The sequence below is a fragment of the Varroa jacobsoni genome, unplaced genomic scaffold, assembly GCF_002532875.2.
Source record: "Varroa jacobsoni isolate VJ856 unplaced genomic scaffold, vjacob_1.0 contig04480, whole genome shotgun sequence".
In the NCBI taxonomy this organism is placed as follows: domain Eukaryota; kingdom Metazoa; phylum Arthropoda; class Arachnida; order Mesostigmata; family Varroidae; genus Varroa; species Varroa jacobsoni.
In genome coordinates this window covers 1,380-18,903 of record NW_019215262.1, presented here as the reverse complement: position 1 = coordinate 18,903, position 17,524 = coordinate 1,380, and the positions used below count along the sequence as shown (strand labels likewise).

Below are 17,524 nucleotides of genomic sequence, written 5' to 3'. Positions count from 1 at the left end.
CATCTAGACATGCATCGGAATTGACTTGACTTTAAGTGCCAAATTTATAACTGAGGCTTCTTGTCTTCAATGTCCATATAGAAGGTTCTGAAAATATAGCAGCTGGGTCGCTATTAGAGTCACCTTTAGCCTTCGGCAAGAATGCAGGCGATCCAGAAGTTCATCTCATTTACTCTGACTACCTAAGGAGCTTCGACTCCAAGACTGAGTTTACGAAACCATTCAATTCGATAGCTGATCATGGACCGGAACAGATATTCGTGGATGCCAATGATTGGCCGATTTTAGCCGTTCCTGGTGGTCGTCAATGACGCTAAGTAAGCAACCATGGGCTTGCTTTGCCAGCTTGGATATGTATTTCTGTGTGCAAAATCTAACGCTTTGTAAATGCTAGGAAAAGAGTTCATCTTTAAGAACCGATTAACAATTTTTCGCCTTCCTTCAATGCATGTACTGCTTCGAATGTTTTGGTGGTAGGGATACTGCGTACCTGCATTGTTGTTGCGTTATTACGCGCCTCGTGCCAAAGGGTGTCGTTCCGGTTTAAAAGGATGTCAGCAGATGCGTAACAGTCATAACATTAAAAGAAGCTCGACTATTGTTCAGTCTTATCTAAATCGAAGGTGAAAAAGAAGGATAAGAGAATTCAATGTCATGCTGCGTTATTATTGTATTAGAAAAGTAGTAGCGAATTTTTCATCTTATTCATCCTCTTGCGATTCTTGATTTAAAATTCTAACCGGCGCTAAATCCAATGTTGCTTAAAGCAAATTAGGCCAAAAAGGGTCTACTGCAAGTCTTTGCTTAGACGCCAAGAATCATTTTAGTAGGGGGCTGAATGTATTAGATTGATCACAAAGTGATCTTAATTTTTACCTAATACAAACATGTAGCTTTTCGCTCGAATTCTAACAATAAATCAACTTAATATGTAATCGCTGTCACTCCTCACGCTCCTCTTTCATCCCTACGAACTAATTAAAGTGTTTTATTCCACAAGAAACTTTTCAACTAACTTATAAGCCTCTTTCCATTGCCAGTGCACTACTATAATTTTTATTCGCCAGCTGTCCGGAGAGGTGTCCATTCAACGTGTGGGAAAATGGTGAACGTAAAACCCCAGTGTAAATTTCCAGTTCCATGAAGTGCAGATCTTGATATTTCAAAGCGGAGATCTGGTTTAACTGAAGGCTTCCGCAATCTCCCCTTTTGCGATTTATATGAATATAAAGACAACATTTCTCCTCATCCTTAGGAATTCTACGTACGATTCTGTCGCTATCGCCGCATGTCCGATACCGGGCGGCTCGGAGCAGAAAATTATCAGAAGTCATCTTTTTTTCTCGTGCCATTCTCGCAGTCTGTACGGCACACATACTTCTAGTTTTTGAGTAAATTCCATCTAAATAAGATGTTTAATTATATAGTCTAACGTACGTAGCTAGTCTCTTTGACCGGTTGACGATTTCTTCGTTGTCCAAAGTTCTCACGCGTCTCGAATAGCCGAAGAGCCCGTGCGGTGCATTCTTTAGTTCACAATGCTTATTCTGAATTTTGCAAACCATTTTTGAGCAGCGATTCGGTTGTCAGTGTAGGTAAGAGTAGCATACGCAGTATCTCCGCAATAGGCGTAATAACGTTCTTTTTTTGGAATTGTGGAAATGCAGTAAGTGTGAAAATACATTTTTTTTTATCGAAAATGTCCATCTTTGAGTCCTGAACTCGAGACAAAATTTAATTTATTTCAGAACGAAGTAGTAGCTGATTTAAAGAACGGCGCCTTCCAATGGTTTATAGAAATAAACGAACCTTAAAGAGAGAGAAAAGAGAAAAGAAACATTTGAAAAAAGGCGAAAATTAACTATTTACTGACCTAATTTAAAATGCTTGTTTAATCCAAGAGTGTCGCTATCGGCTACATAGTTGATTTGAAATAAAAAATGACACTAGCTACGCCGCTATCCGCTGTACGATGCTGTCTGTTGATTTCAAAATAACCGTCGACTTGGCGTAGGGACAAGGTTTTGTTCACGCTGGGCAAGGTGCTCAGTTTTCTCTAGGCGATTGTACAGGAACAGAGGATGGCCATTAACGACGGGGTCGTTGAGCCCTTGCCGTTCAGACGAACGTCTGGTCTAGCTCATGGGAATAATTTAGGCTGGCTCTGACAAAGCTAAGCATACAATGTACCAGAGTTACGATGATTCCTTAGTCAAAAAATATTAATGGTTTTCATTCTATCAAATGTGACCGTCAATGATCTTAACTTAATTAAATCAGTATCCAAAATGTAATTTATCATCGACAGCAGCAACGACAAAATGACAAAGTAATTCGTGCCACCGCCTTCCAAAGATCTCGGGAAAAAGCAAATGCGCGTACCCCGTTGCCGTGCTATTGACAGGCAAAACAGCCGAGCCATAGCTAACTGTGGTTATTGAAACCAGAGATATCCGTCGCGGAAGCTCAGGCCATGACACTAACCGAGGTCCTCTGCACATTTTGTTAGACTTCTGTGCTGGTCTAGTGTGTGGACCTTGGAAAACGGATGTGCGAACCGATTGGTGCTGAGGCCATCAGATTGATCATCGCTAGGCTGGAGAAAAATGTAGAAAACCCATAGCGGCATGTACCACTACCGACTAATAAATGTATTTCAATGGGGTGGCCTTGACTGCCCTGCTGGCCGGTGAACCAAGCCATGTACCAGAGGAGATTTATAGAACCCATTAGTTTTGAGAGAATACACAATTACGCAATATAAAAATAGACGGACAGATGATTTGGCTTTGAATTACTCTTTCTAATCGGATTCGTGTTTCAAGACACGGTTACAAATTATATCCATCAGGTAACATACAGCGGCTCGGATAAACGCCATAGTTAAGAATTGATAAATCAATAATCATACATCGTCTAGGATTATTCTTGGTCCATGTTTTTGAGAATTATTTACAGTTAATTGCATGTCAGGTTCAAAATCTATCGGCCTTTGTTACCGGCGTCGCGGACCAAGGGTTCACAAGTTATCGGTTTTCGGTTTGCTAGCTGTAAATGATAGAGTTTGACGTATTTCGCCCAATTTAAAGGGTTGCTTTGACTTCGAATAAACACATATGGGCCATAGACGCAGACAACAGAACATGTAGCCGTATAATTTGTTAGAACTGCGATGTTGCTTTTTATTAGTCGCCAGAAACTATACTCTCAGAGTATCTATTTTTTCTGTCATGGTTCACGCTCCAATCACTGTAAATACAACAGAAGTTCTAACATTTTGTCTATTTTTTTCAGCAATGTCCTAATCGATCCAGCCCTTTTTACCTGAAATAATCCCCATTTTGTTGAGTTGCGGCACTGATTTAATAACAATAAAATAAGGAAGGCTGTGATCGTAATTTATTTTATTACTGCTATCGCGACTACGTGTGCTGTTACTGTCTTTAGTTTCTCTGCCATTGTGAATTTATAGTTATTGTATGTTTATGTCTGATGTTAGCATTGCACGATCGCACAGATTCAACACAAGCTGTACTTGCGGCAATCAGTGACACGCCTGAAGCTGCTTAAACTGGACGCTGCTCGCACGCTACGGTCACGACTTTTCTGGTCGTCAGTTCAACGTAACCTGACTGCTGCGATTGCACAGACACCGTTTGGGTAATTGCAGGCCACTCTCAATGGAACACTTATGGGTGCACAAATTTTCAGCTAAATTATTGTAAGGTCACCGAAAAATTCAGTGGGTAACGCGTTTGGCTACCGAAATTAGACGTACACGCAATGATTGAGGTTCGAATCCAGGCGTATGCACACTTTGCTTTGCATTGAGAACCAGTCGTGTGAAACAATGCTTACTGGCTTAAGCAGCAGGCGTAGAAGTTCAAATATTTAAATAAATAGTCGTAGGCAGTTAGGTTTTGAGTGATTGTATTTTTTTATTTTTGGGAAGCGCTAGTAACGGTGGTGCTTTATGTATACCCCGGACTGCAGCCTGAAACGTCCGCTTTTTGATGATCTCCGTATTTGTTACCCACTAAAACCGTTTTTTTCCAATTTTTTTTTTGTAAGTAAAGTGAAAAAAATAACGCAAGTGTCCAGAAGCCGGAAAAACTAAAGTCGATAAGATTTATAATCCGGGGCATCCCCTACTAGAATGAAAGACGAACGAAAAAAACTAGGGAGAAAGAGGGGAGGCTCATCTACACATAACCTTTAGCCAACCAAACGTTTAGGCTTCTTTCTTATTCAACAGATCCGCTCGCTCGTTCCCATTTTTTTAATCTAACATCTTGATTCAATATTTGGTGGACAACCAAGTTCCACTTCAAGCTTTGTCCTGTCAACTTCAAGGCCTTCGTACTCCCGGAATGTGCTCCACACTGTCCACATCGTTCGAGTCGCAGAAAGCGCAGACACTGTATTCAGCTTTACCCATTCTGGCGTGGTAAATGCCAAAGAGCTTGTGTTCACCGAACATCTGTATCAGATGGAATGTAACCCGTTTATATCTTCTCACCTCCCCTACCATCGCGCTAACGCTCTCCTTTTCGAAATCTGACCTTTTCGTTCCCTTGTCAAAGGATTTTTGAAATTTTGTTTTAATTCAAAAATTCCAAGGCATTTGTCCTTATACCATTCTAAAGGCTCCTTTTTATATACTTTTTAGTTCCCTATTTTTTATTGAAAGATTCTATTTCTCCTATTTTCTCATGAAAGCTTCTTTTCAGGTGGAGGCATCATACGGATGCTAGGATCTCCCGTAGTTCATTTTTAAGTCTGTCCATATTCGGCATTCATCTCTTCAGGTTTTTGAGAGTTTTAATAGCCTTATTCACAGCGTAATAGATACGAATCAGTTGTGTCTCAATCGTTGGAGCGTTAGACTTGCCAACTCTCGTAGGTTCATCGAATGCGCGAATCGATGTGCTTATTGCTAAGTCCAGCTACCAAACAATAACATTATTACGGACGCCATAACGGAACACCGTAAAGGCAAACACCCATGTTATATAAACGTAACGCTAAGAAACGAACTGTGTGGCGATGAGTGAAACAGATACTGGACCCGCCCGATATTCCTATAAATTACGCAATTAGTACTGAAATAATTATTCTTTATTTAGCCAGCGAGCTAGAAATATCTCTATTCTCCAAACGATTAATTATTATTGAGATTATTTGACAATTATGTCTGTGTTTTAAATATATCGACGATAGAAATTAAAAATAAATTTACAATAATCTTCAGAAACTAGCGCCTTACAAAGGATACAGACGACAAACCGGAGCGCTTTTTTTTAATATCGAGAGCTTAAATCAAAAATCGTCTTTGTTGGCTTGTTTTGGGAAGGCATCCGTTAGGGTTCTTCCTAGGTGTTACCAGCTTATGCTGCACCACTAAAAGAGAGCCTTTATACCTCATTACTCCTGTGATATGGGTATCACAAATGTTAATAACAAAATAAGGTTGGGAGATGATCTTAATGAAAGATCAGGACTCTATGCCTGTGGTGAAAGAGGCACGATAATATTCTTGTCGTAGTTTGCTGGTTAATAGGCAGAATTAAAAGGTAACACATACATGAGAAGCCCATACTGGGAAACTTCATATGGTGAAATGAACTCAAGATGAACAGCTCATTGTTGATTCCTACAGTTGGAATAGTGAAGTTTGAAGGATATTTTTTTAAATGCTTGATTGAAAAAATTGTACGAAACTGCCATTGTTGCCAAGTTCCGCCGCATTTCTTTTTGCAAAATAGTGCGCAATGGCAGACTCTCTAGGATCTGCTTGGGATACCATGGATCGCTACAAAACAATAATACAATTTCAGAAAGACCCATAGACAATAATGTAAAGTGCGCAAAGACAGGGCTGTTTGATAGGCTCCCCATAGCTGGTGTGATCTTTGTTGCATCTCTTTTTGCTTTACTGTCTAAAGTCTGATACAGAGTTTCGCCGCGTTTTGACTTATTGTTTATAAGGCGGAATCACGCTCGTAATACCTTGTACTTCGCTGCGCATGTGGACTTAAGTGATATGTTAACGGACGACTCCATATCAGCTTGCCATAAGCAGGCTCAGCCTGTCTGGTCAATGAATCTTATCAAATTCTAGATTCTAAATGAATTGAAATAATGGCTGATTCTTTTGGTTATATCTTTTATACCTACAGGTAGGTAAACCGGTCGACTAGAGGAATGAGTCATCTATTTTATGTGCACAACGCATTCTCGATGCAAGCGCAGCGTAAGCTTTAAAAAAATTGTAGTAATAATTGTAGCTATTATTTTACTTTCCCTCTATATAAAGGGCGCGAAATGTATGTCCCCAGAAGCACCCCCGAGCGCTGCAAAATTATCAGTGAAGCGGTCGCATCTATAAGCGCTCACAGCCAGTATAAATACGAAAATCTATGAGCGAATGGCACCCTGACGACGCTTTCATCCTTTGTCGGTGTTCACAGGTATATTGTCGCGAGAAAAAAGGGAGACAGACAGTGGAGAGGGCGACGGTCGGTAAGGCAGGCGGGTAAATCGTTCTGAAGCTGGATTAGCGGGGGCCTCGCGAGGCCCTGGTAGACCCAGACTGAATTCAAACTGTAGATAACTAAAGGGTGTGTGTCGTTTGTCCCTCGGTGTCTGGCGCGTTTAGCTGATACGCTTGAATTGAGGTTCAGGAAAAGGGAGAGGGAAAACTATGATAAGAGTACATAGAAAATGTTGCCGGCCGTCGACCAACCTTCAATGTCCACTCAAATTTCTAATTAAAAACTGTTTTATATTAAGATCGTTTGCCCGCGAAATATGGCAAAGCTCTTCTGTTGGGAGATATGAACACGAAGGTGAGGGGATAGGCGAATCCCATTTCTCCTTACCGATTGTGTGTTAGTGGCTCCATTGCCTGTACGGCCGAGAACAGCTATTCACGACTGGAGGAACAGCTGTCGATCTGGACTACTATTGCCGTTGTCATCGCGCACTGCTTATGTATTACCCCACTAAGCTTATGGACCAGTAATGGTGTAGGTTCAAATCCAGATGCAGGCCATCCAGATGTAGGCCATCCAGACGTTTTGCGCTGGGAGCCTGCCATTCAAAGCAACGCGTAACGGCGTAACAGTACACGTTAATTCGAAATGTTCATTTTACCTATACTACCGTGGCGACGACGTCCGCGGCAACGACGACATTCTAGCTCCCAACGCTCCGGCCACCAACTGCTACCATCATCCACCAGCGCAGCAAAAGAAAGAAGCGTAGGACCTGCAGCTCTGACGGGTTGCTCGGTTCTTCTCATGAGCTCTATAAGTCTGCGGCCATTATTATTTGCATCCGCTAAAACCGCTGCCGTCGCAGCCGCTGTGTCCGCCGTGGCCAGCGCCACCCCTGCTGCTTGTGCTTCCAATGCCGGCCAGCAGTCTCTCAGCTGAGATCCTGAATGTCTAGGTGAGGGCGTGTGAGTGAGTGCGTAACCTGTGATCGGGATTTACCAGGAAGGACAGAAGAAACGACGGCAGCTATGGGAGGTTCGTTGTGTCAAGGGGTACATGGGTCCTGTGTATATGGCTATGGGTCTCTGTATCTTTCTGTGTTAGCCGCTGTGTGGTGCATGAGCAGTTGGCGGTAAGCGGCCTCGGGGAGAGCGCTACCACTCGACGCTAACTGAGAAAGGGCGCTAGACACTCGCACACAATCGCCGCGGTTACCTTGACGGCTGGTTCGCAGGCTGCATGATAGCCAAGCAGACAGACACGGAGCGGAGCAGGTGGCACGGGTTCTGCTATTGAGCTTTGGCCACACTGTTGCCATTGCTGAGACAAGTGAGCACATTGGCAAGCAAGCAGGTAGATAAGTAACTAGCCGCCAGTTGCGTGACACTAGACGAAGCAAAGTCAGCAGCAGTTTGTTCTTGAAGTCTTGAAGGTGCTTCGTTGGTCGCAAGGGCCGTTCGCTAAATGTAGTGAGGCTAGCAGTTGTTTGGTCGTTTGCGTTCCTTACCAGACTGCTGGCCTGGGAGCCTATCTTTGATTGTGCGAATAGTGGCAGAGCAACAACAAAACAGCATTTCGCTCAAGTTTTGTTACTGTTTCTGCTGTTGTTATTCGCCGTTCTACTGCAACAGCCGTGGTAAGCCGGTGTTGGTGTTCCGTGCCCCCAAGTCATCTGTTTGTTAATTTCTACGATACCACTAACACGAGCACCCCTATCCTCACCATTACCAGTGAGTTGACTGCTGTTGGCACTATTTCCGCGGCTACAACTGATCCGGCAAGCAACAGCAGCCACTGGTTCTAGAGAGTGGAGACTTCTAGGTCGCCGGATCATCGCTGCCTGCCTCGTCGTAGTCAGGTTCTCCGCTCCATCGTCGAGGTACAAACGTTGGTCTGCCGTACCGCAGTGGGAGTAGGCAGCGAACACAGTGGGACGCCGACAGGCGGATCATAATGAAAAAGAAAGACAACCCACAGAGAAATATTATGTTTCCATTTTAATACTATGACCAATATTTAGGCAGCCTAACTAGAAAATCCAAGAAAATGTCCTGCGATCAGCGCCGGCTTTCGATGCTTTGATGAGTAACGATTCGACTAGCAACGATCGAAAAAATCATCAGCAAAAGAAATAGACGCAAAGAGCAATTTCCACGTAGCCACAGAAATAGGCAGGAGACCTCTGAACAGCAGCAGCTGTCTCGAGCAAGCAAAGGTGCCGGTGACCCTCTGCTTCCATCTGTCCACGATCTACCTGTCTGTCCATTCTTGGCTGTGGTGCTGATGGTGTAGTGATCGTTGAGGGGTTCTCGTGCTTCGCTCGTCTACTGTGTGATAGTTTGTACCGTCTGTGCTTTAGCGTTCGCCTGCCAGTCCGTCCGTCTGTCTCCGTAATGGTTTGCCGTAATCGTACTGGCTGTGCCGTAAACGGTGCGCAGGGTTCGCCTTCATCGCTGTGCGAGTATTGACTTAGCTCCAGCTGCAAACGTGTATCTATTGTGAAGCTAACGATTACAGCGTTTGCAACTGCCCGTCGGGTGCTCATGAGCGTCGGCTAGATAAGAAAAAACGACGAAGACAAAGAAGAGAAGCACGGCACGACGATATCAACAGCTGCCGCAAAATTTTTATCCTCGTCCCTAACAGCTGAACAGTGGACGTCTCTTGTCTCAGAGTAAGCGCCTCGTCCGCTCCAGCTACCATTATCTGTTCCTACTATTGCTATTATTAATTGCCCGGTTCGTCCGGCCATGACTCGGCGAAAGGCCCTAGAGTAGACGGAACACTATCCTTTTGCCAACAGCATTCTTTTCTGCTGCGGCCCGAAGAAAGACTCGGCCAGGACTCGGTGAAAGGTTCTAGAGTAGACGGAACACTATCCTTTTGCCTGCAGCATTCTGTTCTGCGGCCCGAAGAAAGCCCAGATTTTTACCTCCACTCAACGGCGGTTTACCGCCGCCGGTCGCTTCACTTCGACTTCTTGACACGCTTAACAATTTCGACGAGTCTACTACTAGCGGAGCCTCTTATACTAGCCAGATTCAGCCTCTCGACTTTTCTGCTCGTCCTCACGTGTGTTCTGTGCAAAATTTAGAAGAAAAAGAAGAAAAGAGATATTGATCCCCTTTTCGCCTCGGACTGTGCTTGTCTCTGTGAGTCTGCGCAGTGTTTTTACGACGAGTGTCTGTAGTCGGATCGTGGCCAGCTGGACTGTGTGTGCGTCTCTTTTCGACGCACTGCTTCGGTGTTTTCGCTTCCTTTTCTCGAGTTCGTATCCAGAAACCTTTCATTCCGTTTTATAAAGGTAGGCGACGGCTCTACGGTATTGTAAGCCAGTGAGGGGCCGGCCATGTCCCGCTTCGGGGGCTACGGGGGACCTCATACGGCCAATGGAGGCCATTTCCACCACCACCACCAGCAAGGACACACGCCGGCACCTTACGCGGGGTAAGTAACTGGAAGGTTATATTACATGATATATAATATCATATAGATTTTAAACAGACGAGTATATATGCGTAAATGCTAAACGACTAAGATACTATCCGCTCCTGCTGTCGTAAATAGGACTTTTTACATTGTATAGAAACGTATATTGATTTAACAGATCTATTTACAGCACTCTACATTTACCGATTAGAGTATAATTTTAATGATCATCATATTAGCGTAGCTACATACGTTCTGGTGTATCTACTAACAGTCTGTTCGTACGAATCGTAAATGATCTTGTTCAATCTGGAAGTGCCGGCGTCATCATTTATAGCGGGCCTTTCCTAGGCCTATATCCATCACTCTAAAGATGTCGCTTAATGTCAGTCCGACATTGGTAAATTTCTTCGCAGTTGTACCCTGTACGTCGTTAAAAATAATAAGGAAGGCTTAATTTCGAATGGCTTAAACAGTTCAGCTTTTTGGCGATCCTTCACAGGGCTTATTCCTGAAAGCGCAGTTTTTTTTGCAGTCATGGTTTACTGAAAAATTGCGCTCTGTGGACAGCGGCGAATGTGCTGTAAGCTTGCATTAGTACGCGAACCATTTAACGATGCGTGTTCGTCATCGCTTCGATGTGACTTTCTGTGTGCGTGTGCGTATAGATAAACTTAATTAACCGTTCAAGCTGTTATTGCTGGGCAAGACCCTCTAACCACACAGAAAACTTTAGCATAATAATGCTATGTTCCTTGTGCTCCACCCTTTGGAGAAGACTGTGCGCGACTAATGCATTAAACAGAGTACTCACGATAACTGTGTGAGCTCCTACGATCGAAGCAACGCCAAAAGGTAGACAGACAAGCTCTAGTTGCGAGGCCCACTTTTGTATAGTTAGCATCCTGGTAGCAGGTAAGTTAAGGCAGCTGAGAGCTGGCGACGGGATCAGCTGATGGCGCTGTCACAGAAGCACTGACCGAATGGGCGACTTGTCAATCCGTCACAGCAGTGGCAGCAACAAATTGAAGCCAAAGGTTGCAGCTTTGATGGCTACGGCCATGGCAGCAACAGCAGCGGGAAGCGGCAAGGAGGCTGAGTGAAGCAGCCCCGAAGGATAACGAGCCCCGCAGTCGCTGTTTGCAACAACGGCGATTTCTTCTGCTGCCGCTACTAACGGCAGCAAGCATTAGGGACGGCTACAAGGCATAGTCAATGATGCTACTGGACCGGCTTTGAGCCTGCATTGGCTCGACTCGACCGGACGAGTAGATAAATGGAAGAAAAGGTTGGACAACAACAAAACGATGACAAGGATAAAGAGAAGCAGAAGCTGGTTCGCTTCGTTTAGCACAGCTTCATGGTTGCCTCTCGTGGTGGTTCCCAGTCTTGTATGAATACAACAATGTATATATATGCCTAGCTAGATGCACTCAAACACGTTATCGCTTGGCTCAATAATAGTATCGCTAGGTCCTGGCCAAGTTGTCTAATCGGATCGTGCTCATCCTCTCTTAGCGTGTAGCAGAATTCAATTATTCAACAGCGGAGTACGACAAAGACTTCGAGAAAAATTGTTAGAAGACAACAAGCAAGACTAACCGAGATGGGTTTGCTGCATAACCGTGCACATACTTCGGGAGAATTGGCGCTTGATGTCGGAGGACGGAAGGCAAAATAGAGATACAAACAATATGAGCTGACCCTACCTGGTACCCAGAATGTAACAGTCGTATGGTAGAGGCAAAAAACGTATAGCCGTTACATAGGGGAGTTAGTTCATCTGACCTTGCGAGGATATTCACTCTCCACAAATTCCATGTAAACGGCAAAGCAGGTTGACTAGGTAGCTGGCTAAGCTGGTCGCACCAAAAGGGGGGCTTTGTCATTTCAATACGCGGCGATTTCTAGTGAACGTACCTGAACGATCTCATTCCCTCACTCTTGCAATCTCTCTTTCTCTTTTGCTCTAAAATGATAAAGATAAACGTGCTTCGAATACAATCGGTAAGTCGACCATTAGCTGGTTGGGGAAAGAGGTGAGGCTATTTCACAAAAAACCCACAGTTTTACCGCGTGGCGGCGGAAGGGGGGACGATATAAGTGAGCAAAGAATAGCGGTGAACCGCCGGTGCTGTTGTTGGCAATGGCGCGGGTAGGCACTTCGAATGACAGGCAAAGGGGAAGAGGGAGCTGGAGCAGTAGTCGCTTCATCGCGACGCCAACCAATACGAACCCCTAACCGCTAAGAAGAGAGCAGTGGTTGGGCCACTTTTTAATATGCACGCACCAAAGCGATCAGGACGCGCCATGCAACTTGGGAATATGAAGTATGGCCAATTATATTCTGCCAAACATATACAGGAACTGAGATAATAAACGTACATGCGCTCATAATACCTTGGACTAATAAAAAAAAAAAATACACATGGAAAAACACTCTATCTAGTCTTCTCTAGTGACTAAGTTTCTTTTCTAGCTCAGTTAGTCACCTCGAACTTGAAGCATTGAAATGTATATAATAATAAAATAAACAATAACAAAAACGTATACACAATTACGGTGCTAATACCTTGATCGTTAAGCTGATGCTTTCTTTTTGAGATATATAGGGAAAGTCTAATTGAGTAAGTTCAGACAAGACAATTATAGTTTTTTTATTACGCTGAAATATATATTAAATATACCACCAAAATCCACTACAAAGCTTGCCCCTAAGTCATTGAGATTTAAGTATCGTTCCACAAAAATTTTCAGTGTTTGCATTGTAATTCTTTGTTGCTTTCTTTCACTTTCCACTGTAGGGTTGCTCTATACGAACAAGCTCGTTTGTTTTTCATTTTTTTAATTTTAATTGCAATTTTGTTTTTATGTTTCATACGATATTATACTTGGAATGCTCAATACCGGCCGGTGTCGCCTCTCAGAATTATCGCGTCCTCTTGATACTTATTGAAACAGAGCGTTGAGACAGAGTGATTACGTTGTTCATTTTTTATATGTTCTTCCAAGTGCTATTCTTTAAACCATAAACAACGCCTCATAGCAGCTTTATTCATCCTTCCCCTTAGTGAACGTTGGTCCTTTTATAGACAGTACAATATGAAGTGTCTCTGTAAGTTTTTTCGTATCCTATTCGCTCTCTTTGAGCCTTTTCTTACTCATTGAACTTGTCGTGTTTTTATTATTTTCGGAACATGTCAGAAAATTACTATTTTTCTAAACTAAGCAAGATCTCTGGAAGGCCGTACTAAAAAAAGGTCCATAAATGCATGTGGTCTGATTCATTTGCAGCGTTATGTTATTTTCTCATGACTGGTGCTCAAATCACGCTAGGGTCGTCTAATGAGTCTTTGGGACTTCTTGAAAAGCTAATGTTGTTAGACAATTGCTTTTTACAATAGCCATTATTCTCACACATTTCGGTATGACTGCGGCAAAACTTTACTAGTGTAGTGTGGATATTTTCACGAACCCTAACAGCCTTTGTTGATCATACCAGTTTTTCAGCAGTAAATTAATATTTAAAAAAAAAATGCTGATAATAGAGTTAAGATAGACTTAATAATGCGATTGTTCAAATGCTCACGTTTTTGTGAATAAACGAATGAATGTCTTTCTTTTTGTAGAATCTATGACCGTTTCGACCGAGGATTTGATGGACGTCACCCTGGTGGGGGGTTCTACGGAGAGTATTACAGCAGCTGCTATGCGACGGGTCCGACGAGTTATCCCGGACCGGGCCGATACGAGCCTTATGGTGCACCACCGGGTCGACTGGGAGCCGACCGTCGACATAGTGGAGGCGTTCGACCGAAGGCAACATCGGGGGGTGCATCTAAGGGCGCTGCTAGCAACCTCAAGAGTGGTGCTCCAAACGCAAAGAAGACTGGTGGTGGCCGGCGACCTTCAGGTAAACGCACCTCAGCGGTGCAGTTCACGGCATCACGAAGCCGGCTTAAGCCGCCATTCGTGATTTCACAGTCGAAATGGGGAAACAGCAATCGGTCGTCGTGGATCTTTCCTCGGTTTGGCGACTATATTGATACACAGGATACGCCGATTTGGCTTACACCCGATGATCTCGTTACGAAGTTTGAGGTGCCTCCAGATAACCAATATTGCCCAGATTGCGGTACGTTTACGTTCTCGTTCTCAGTAGCTTAAAAAGTCTTCGTATAATACTATAGCATTTATGCCAAAAAGAATAAAAGTTCAGCTGAAGATGTTGCGGTCACCTTTTTAATCAGACAACTTACTGCGACACGCCTTGAATATGTTATCCTGTTGAACTCAGTTGTTTCAAGCCAGGAATACGCGTTTTATTTCCATATAGGTAGACTCGTGACAGTTACTAGTCCTTACTATTAATGCTACTGAGCTACTACTAAAAGCTTTTTTCAACATAGAAAAATTTTGGATTTGCATTGTCGTTCGAATAAATTATAGGACAGTATTGGACATATAAGTGTTTAAAGAGACCCGATATATAGTCTTTCATAGGTCCACATGTAAATCCATTCAGTGAGATCACCGTATAACGTGCAACAATTACAACAATTATTCCGTCCACAAAACAAGTGATTTTATTTCAAGCATCGCTTCAATTTGTATGTCCCCATCCGTATGAACAGTTCCGAAGTTGTATTAGAATTGCGACATACTTTTGATTTGGACTTCTAGACGAATAAGAGGATCAGGGCACATTAATGAGATATTAGTGAAACTCATCGAATTTTACACGCCGTATCAGATCAGTGCGGCTCCTCAATAAACGTGACATGCACGTCAGCTCGTTTTGATTTGGCGTAGTAGCTTAGAGGTATAATACTATAATTAGCAGGCCAATGATAGTATTATACCTCTGAACGTTTCATCGAATTCTCTCCCAGTATTATTTGACTCAATTTTTAAGTAGTTTTTTGAGATTCATAACATGCTGGTCGTGCATGTACATTGAAGTTTCTGGGCGGGTCCAATACGGCAGAGCTTCTTAATAGAATCAAAGTAGCTTCGAACTGAGTCTTAACATAACACCATATATGGCGGGTTTCCACACTTGTTTTTTTTTACAAGCAACATATCTCATAGTGCTGCAAGGAAAATTTTCATACATTTCATGAAATAATGTTACAAGAAGTAAACCCTGCAGAAGGTCAAAACTGGCCAAGCAAGAGACATTGTTTATACATTCGGCAAAAAGTTGTATCTCCTTTAGTAAATGAGACAATACAAAGAGGTAATTCTGCTTGCACCCACAACTGGTATGGTAACTGAAATTACATAAATAATTACTGTTATGATAAGCATTTGAAGAAGATTATGAAATAATAATCTGTTAAGGATGCTAAATCGAAGTTACTTTTCAGTCGATATACTAAGAGATGAGCTATTATTATTGGGTGCACACAAGTTTCAATAATCTGTAAGTTTACCTTATATATTTTTTTATATACAGATAGATAAAAATAAAAATTCGGGAACCTTTGAAATTGTTGTTCTAAGTGTTGGTAATAACGTAAACTTTATTAGGCAAATTTGTCGAAAAAATCCGTTTTTCCCAAGGAAAGACTTATTTTGTTGACACAGCACCATGCCGTGTTCGTGTAGCTGCTGTTTAAAGCTAAGAAAGCGTTTTAATTGTGTTATAATTAAATTTTGACAACTCAAATGCAAAGGATCTAGTTATAATGCAATATGTATTATAATTATTGCATTATGAATGCTTCATTGCCATATGCAGGCGTCCTGATTATTAACTTGAAGCGGCATAAAGCATCTGACATCCACCGGGAGACCTTGGAAGAGAAACGCGGCCAAGTCGCCAAGTGGAAGCTGGAGTTTATGGAGCGTAAACGCAAATACGAGGAGCGTAAGGCGCAGGGTGGCAAAAGTGACGATCATCAGGATAACAAAGATGCCGATGAGGTCGATGAGGACGGAAATGGGGTCGAGGATGATGACGAGGTATGAAACCGCTAACAAGGGCAACAGCAACTATAGCAACGGCGTTATCGCTGGTAGCAGCGGTAGCGTTGATGACGGTGGCGGAGAAGCCAACAGAAACGTTAATTTAGGTTCATCTTGCGTCACATTCGAAGCTATTAACCTTAGATGTAGGTGCCTCCTGGCTAGAATATGTCTGAAAGCGCCAAAAAATGGATTTAGCATGATGCAGTTAGATAGTAAGATTTATTTCCCTTTTTATATTTTCCTGTCCCTTTCTTTTCCATTCCCTCGCTTCCCATTGTTCCCAGGAGGAGGAAACAGGCGAAGGTGATATTGATGAGGATACACTCAGAATGGTGTCCGTCTCCAGCTGTGATGAATCTAGAAACAGTCAAGATGCTGGCAGCGGCGATTGTGCGGTATCCGTAGAAGAAGCGTCGTCTGGTACAGCAACAGCAGCCGAAAGTGCCAGCTACAAGCGGGGGCACGAAAATGGCCAGGGAGATGACGAGATAATGGACGAAGCAATGGAAACAGCCGACGCGACTTCGAATAGTGGCCACCACTTGCAGCAATCGCCCTGCAGTCACCAGTTGTTAGTCTGTCTTGCTGATGCAACGCCGGCGTGCAATGGAACTACAACGGAGGATCTGGAACCGGCAGTAGCTAAGGCGTCCCCTAGGAGCAGCGGCACGACGCAGCAACACTGATAGTTATTCAAATGAAAACGAAAAGCGAAACAAAGAAAGGAAGCGAATCGAAAGCAGAAAATAACTCAGTGAACTTACTCACCTGAATTACTATGACGCATTGACACATGTAAACATGGCGCAGTAAAACACGATATCTCAAACAAGCATGCAGAGACAGACAAACAAACTGACAGACCGATTGATGCGCGTCCATAAAATGTTAAAACTTAATGACATAAAGAACTTGACAACGAGAACAACGGCAACAACAACAATATCAACAACAAGGGTAGATGATGACGACAAGAATTGAATGCGCCGTTTATTTATTATATTTTACACGTCTTTATTTACTGGAATGAAGCGGATACAGCATTACTGGAAAGCATAACGATTTCGTCTGTTACCTGGAGAACAAACCGAAGAACATGCGGATTTTTATTAGCCAGTGAGTTGCGCATTAATGCAACTTAAAACAATAATAATAAAATCCTTAGTGAGATTGAACGTTTCTCGGCGATCATAATCGCAGTAGAAGAAATCTAAAAAATAACTGTGTGTCTTTTATTTCTCCCTGTTTCTCAGGTTTCAATTAAGAGAGTTCACCTATAATTAAGAGCTTTTTATTTATTAGTCGTACAGTTATTGAAATCTCTTTTGGCGCACTTTCCAACGGACGTTTTGTTGATCCTCTAAAAATACAATGTTGACCGCAGATGCTATGAAGCTCTCTAGTTGCTAATTTTCTTGATATAAGCGAAGGTTGCTGCAAGATATTTATAGCACTTTGAAGACGCTACGTTACCTCATCGTAAAGGAAAGACAAATCAAGGAAATTGACCAACAATTGGCGGCTTCTCTGTTTTGGAGATTGGATTTAAGCGCGTTTTGTTTTTTCTCCACCAGAGTTTTGTCTATAGAGCATGGGGTGTAGCTATATACATATATATAACACAC

General features: G+C 42.9%; 1 protein-coding gene across 1 annotated transcript; it reads left to right on the top strand.

Moving 5' to 3' along the window:
• Positions 1-7,729: 7,729 nt before the first annotated feature.
• LOC111273053 (uncharacterized) lies at positions 7,730-17,120 on the top strand. Its single transcript, XM_022854746.2, has 4 exons — positions 7,730-9,944; positions 13,556-14,061; positions 15,670-15,893; positions 16,184-17,120. The coding sequence occupies exons 1-4, from the start codon at positions 9,847-9,849 to the stop codon at positions 16,583-16,585; spliced, it is 1,230 nt and encodes a 409-aa protein (XP_022710481.1). The 5' UTR covers positions 7,730-9,846; the 3' UTR covers positions 16,586-17,120.
• Positions 17,121-17,524: the final 404 nt, after the last annotated feature.

What these genes read in the sequence shown, in the direction of transcription:
- LOC111273053 (XM_022854746.2), top strand. Translation starts at nt 9,847, where the DNA reads ATGTCCCGCTTCGGGGGCTACGGGGGACCTCATACGGCCAATGGAGGC. An exon ending in ACGCCGGCACCTTACGCGGG is followed by an intron (nt 9,945 to 13,555) that starts GTAAGTAACTGG and finishes TTCTTTTTGTAG; the next exon opens with AATCTATGACCGTTTCGACC. An exon ending in CCAATATTGCCCAGATTGCG is followed by an intron (nt 14,062 to 15,669) that starts GTACGTTTACGT and finishes TGCCATATGCAG; the next exon opens with GCGTCCTGATTATTAACTTG.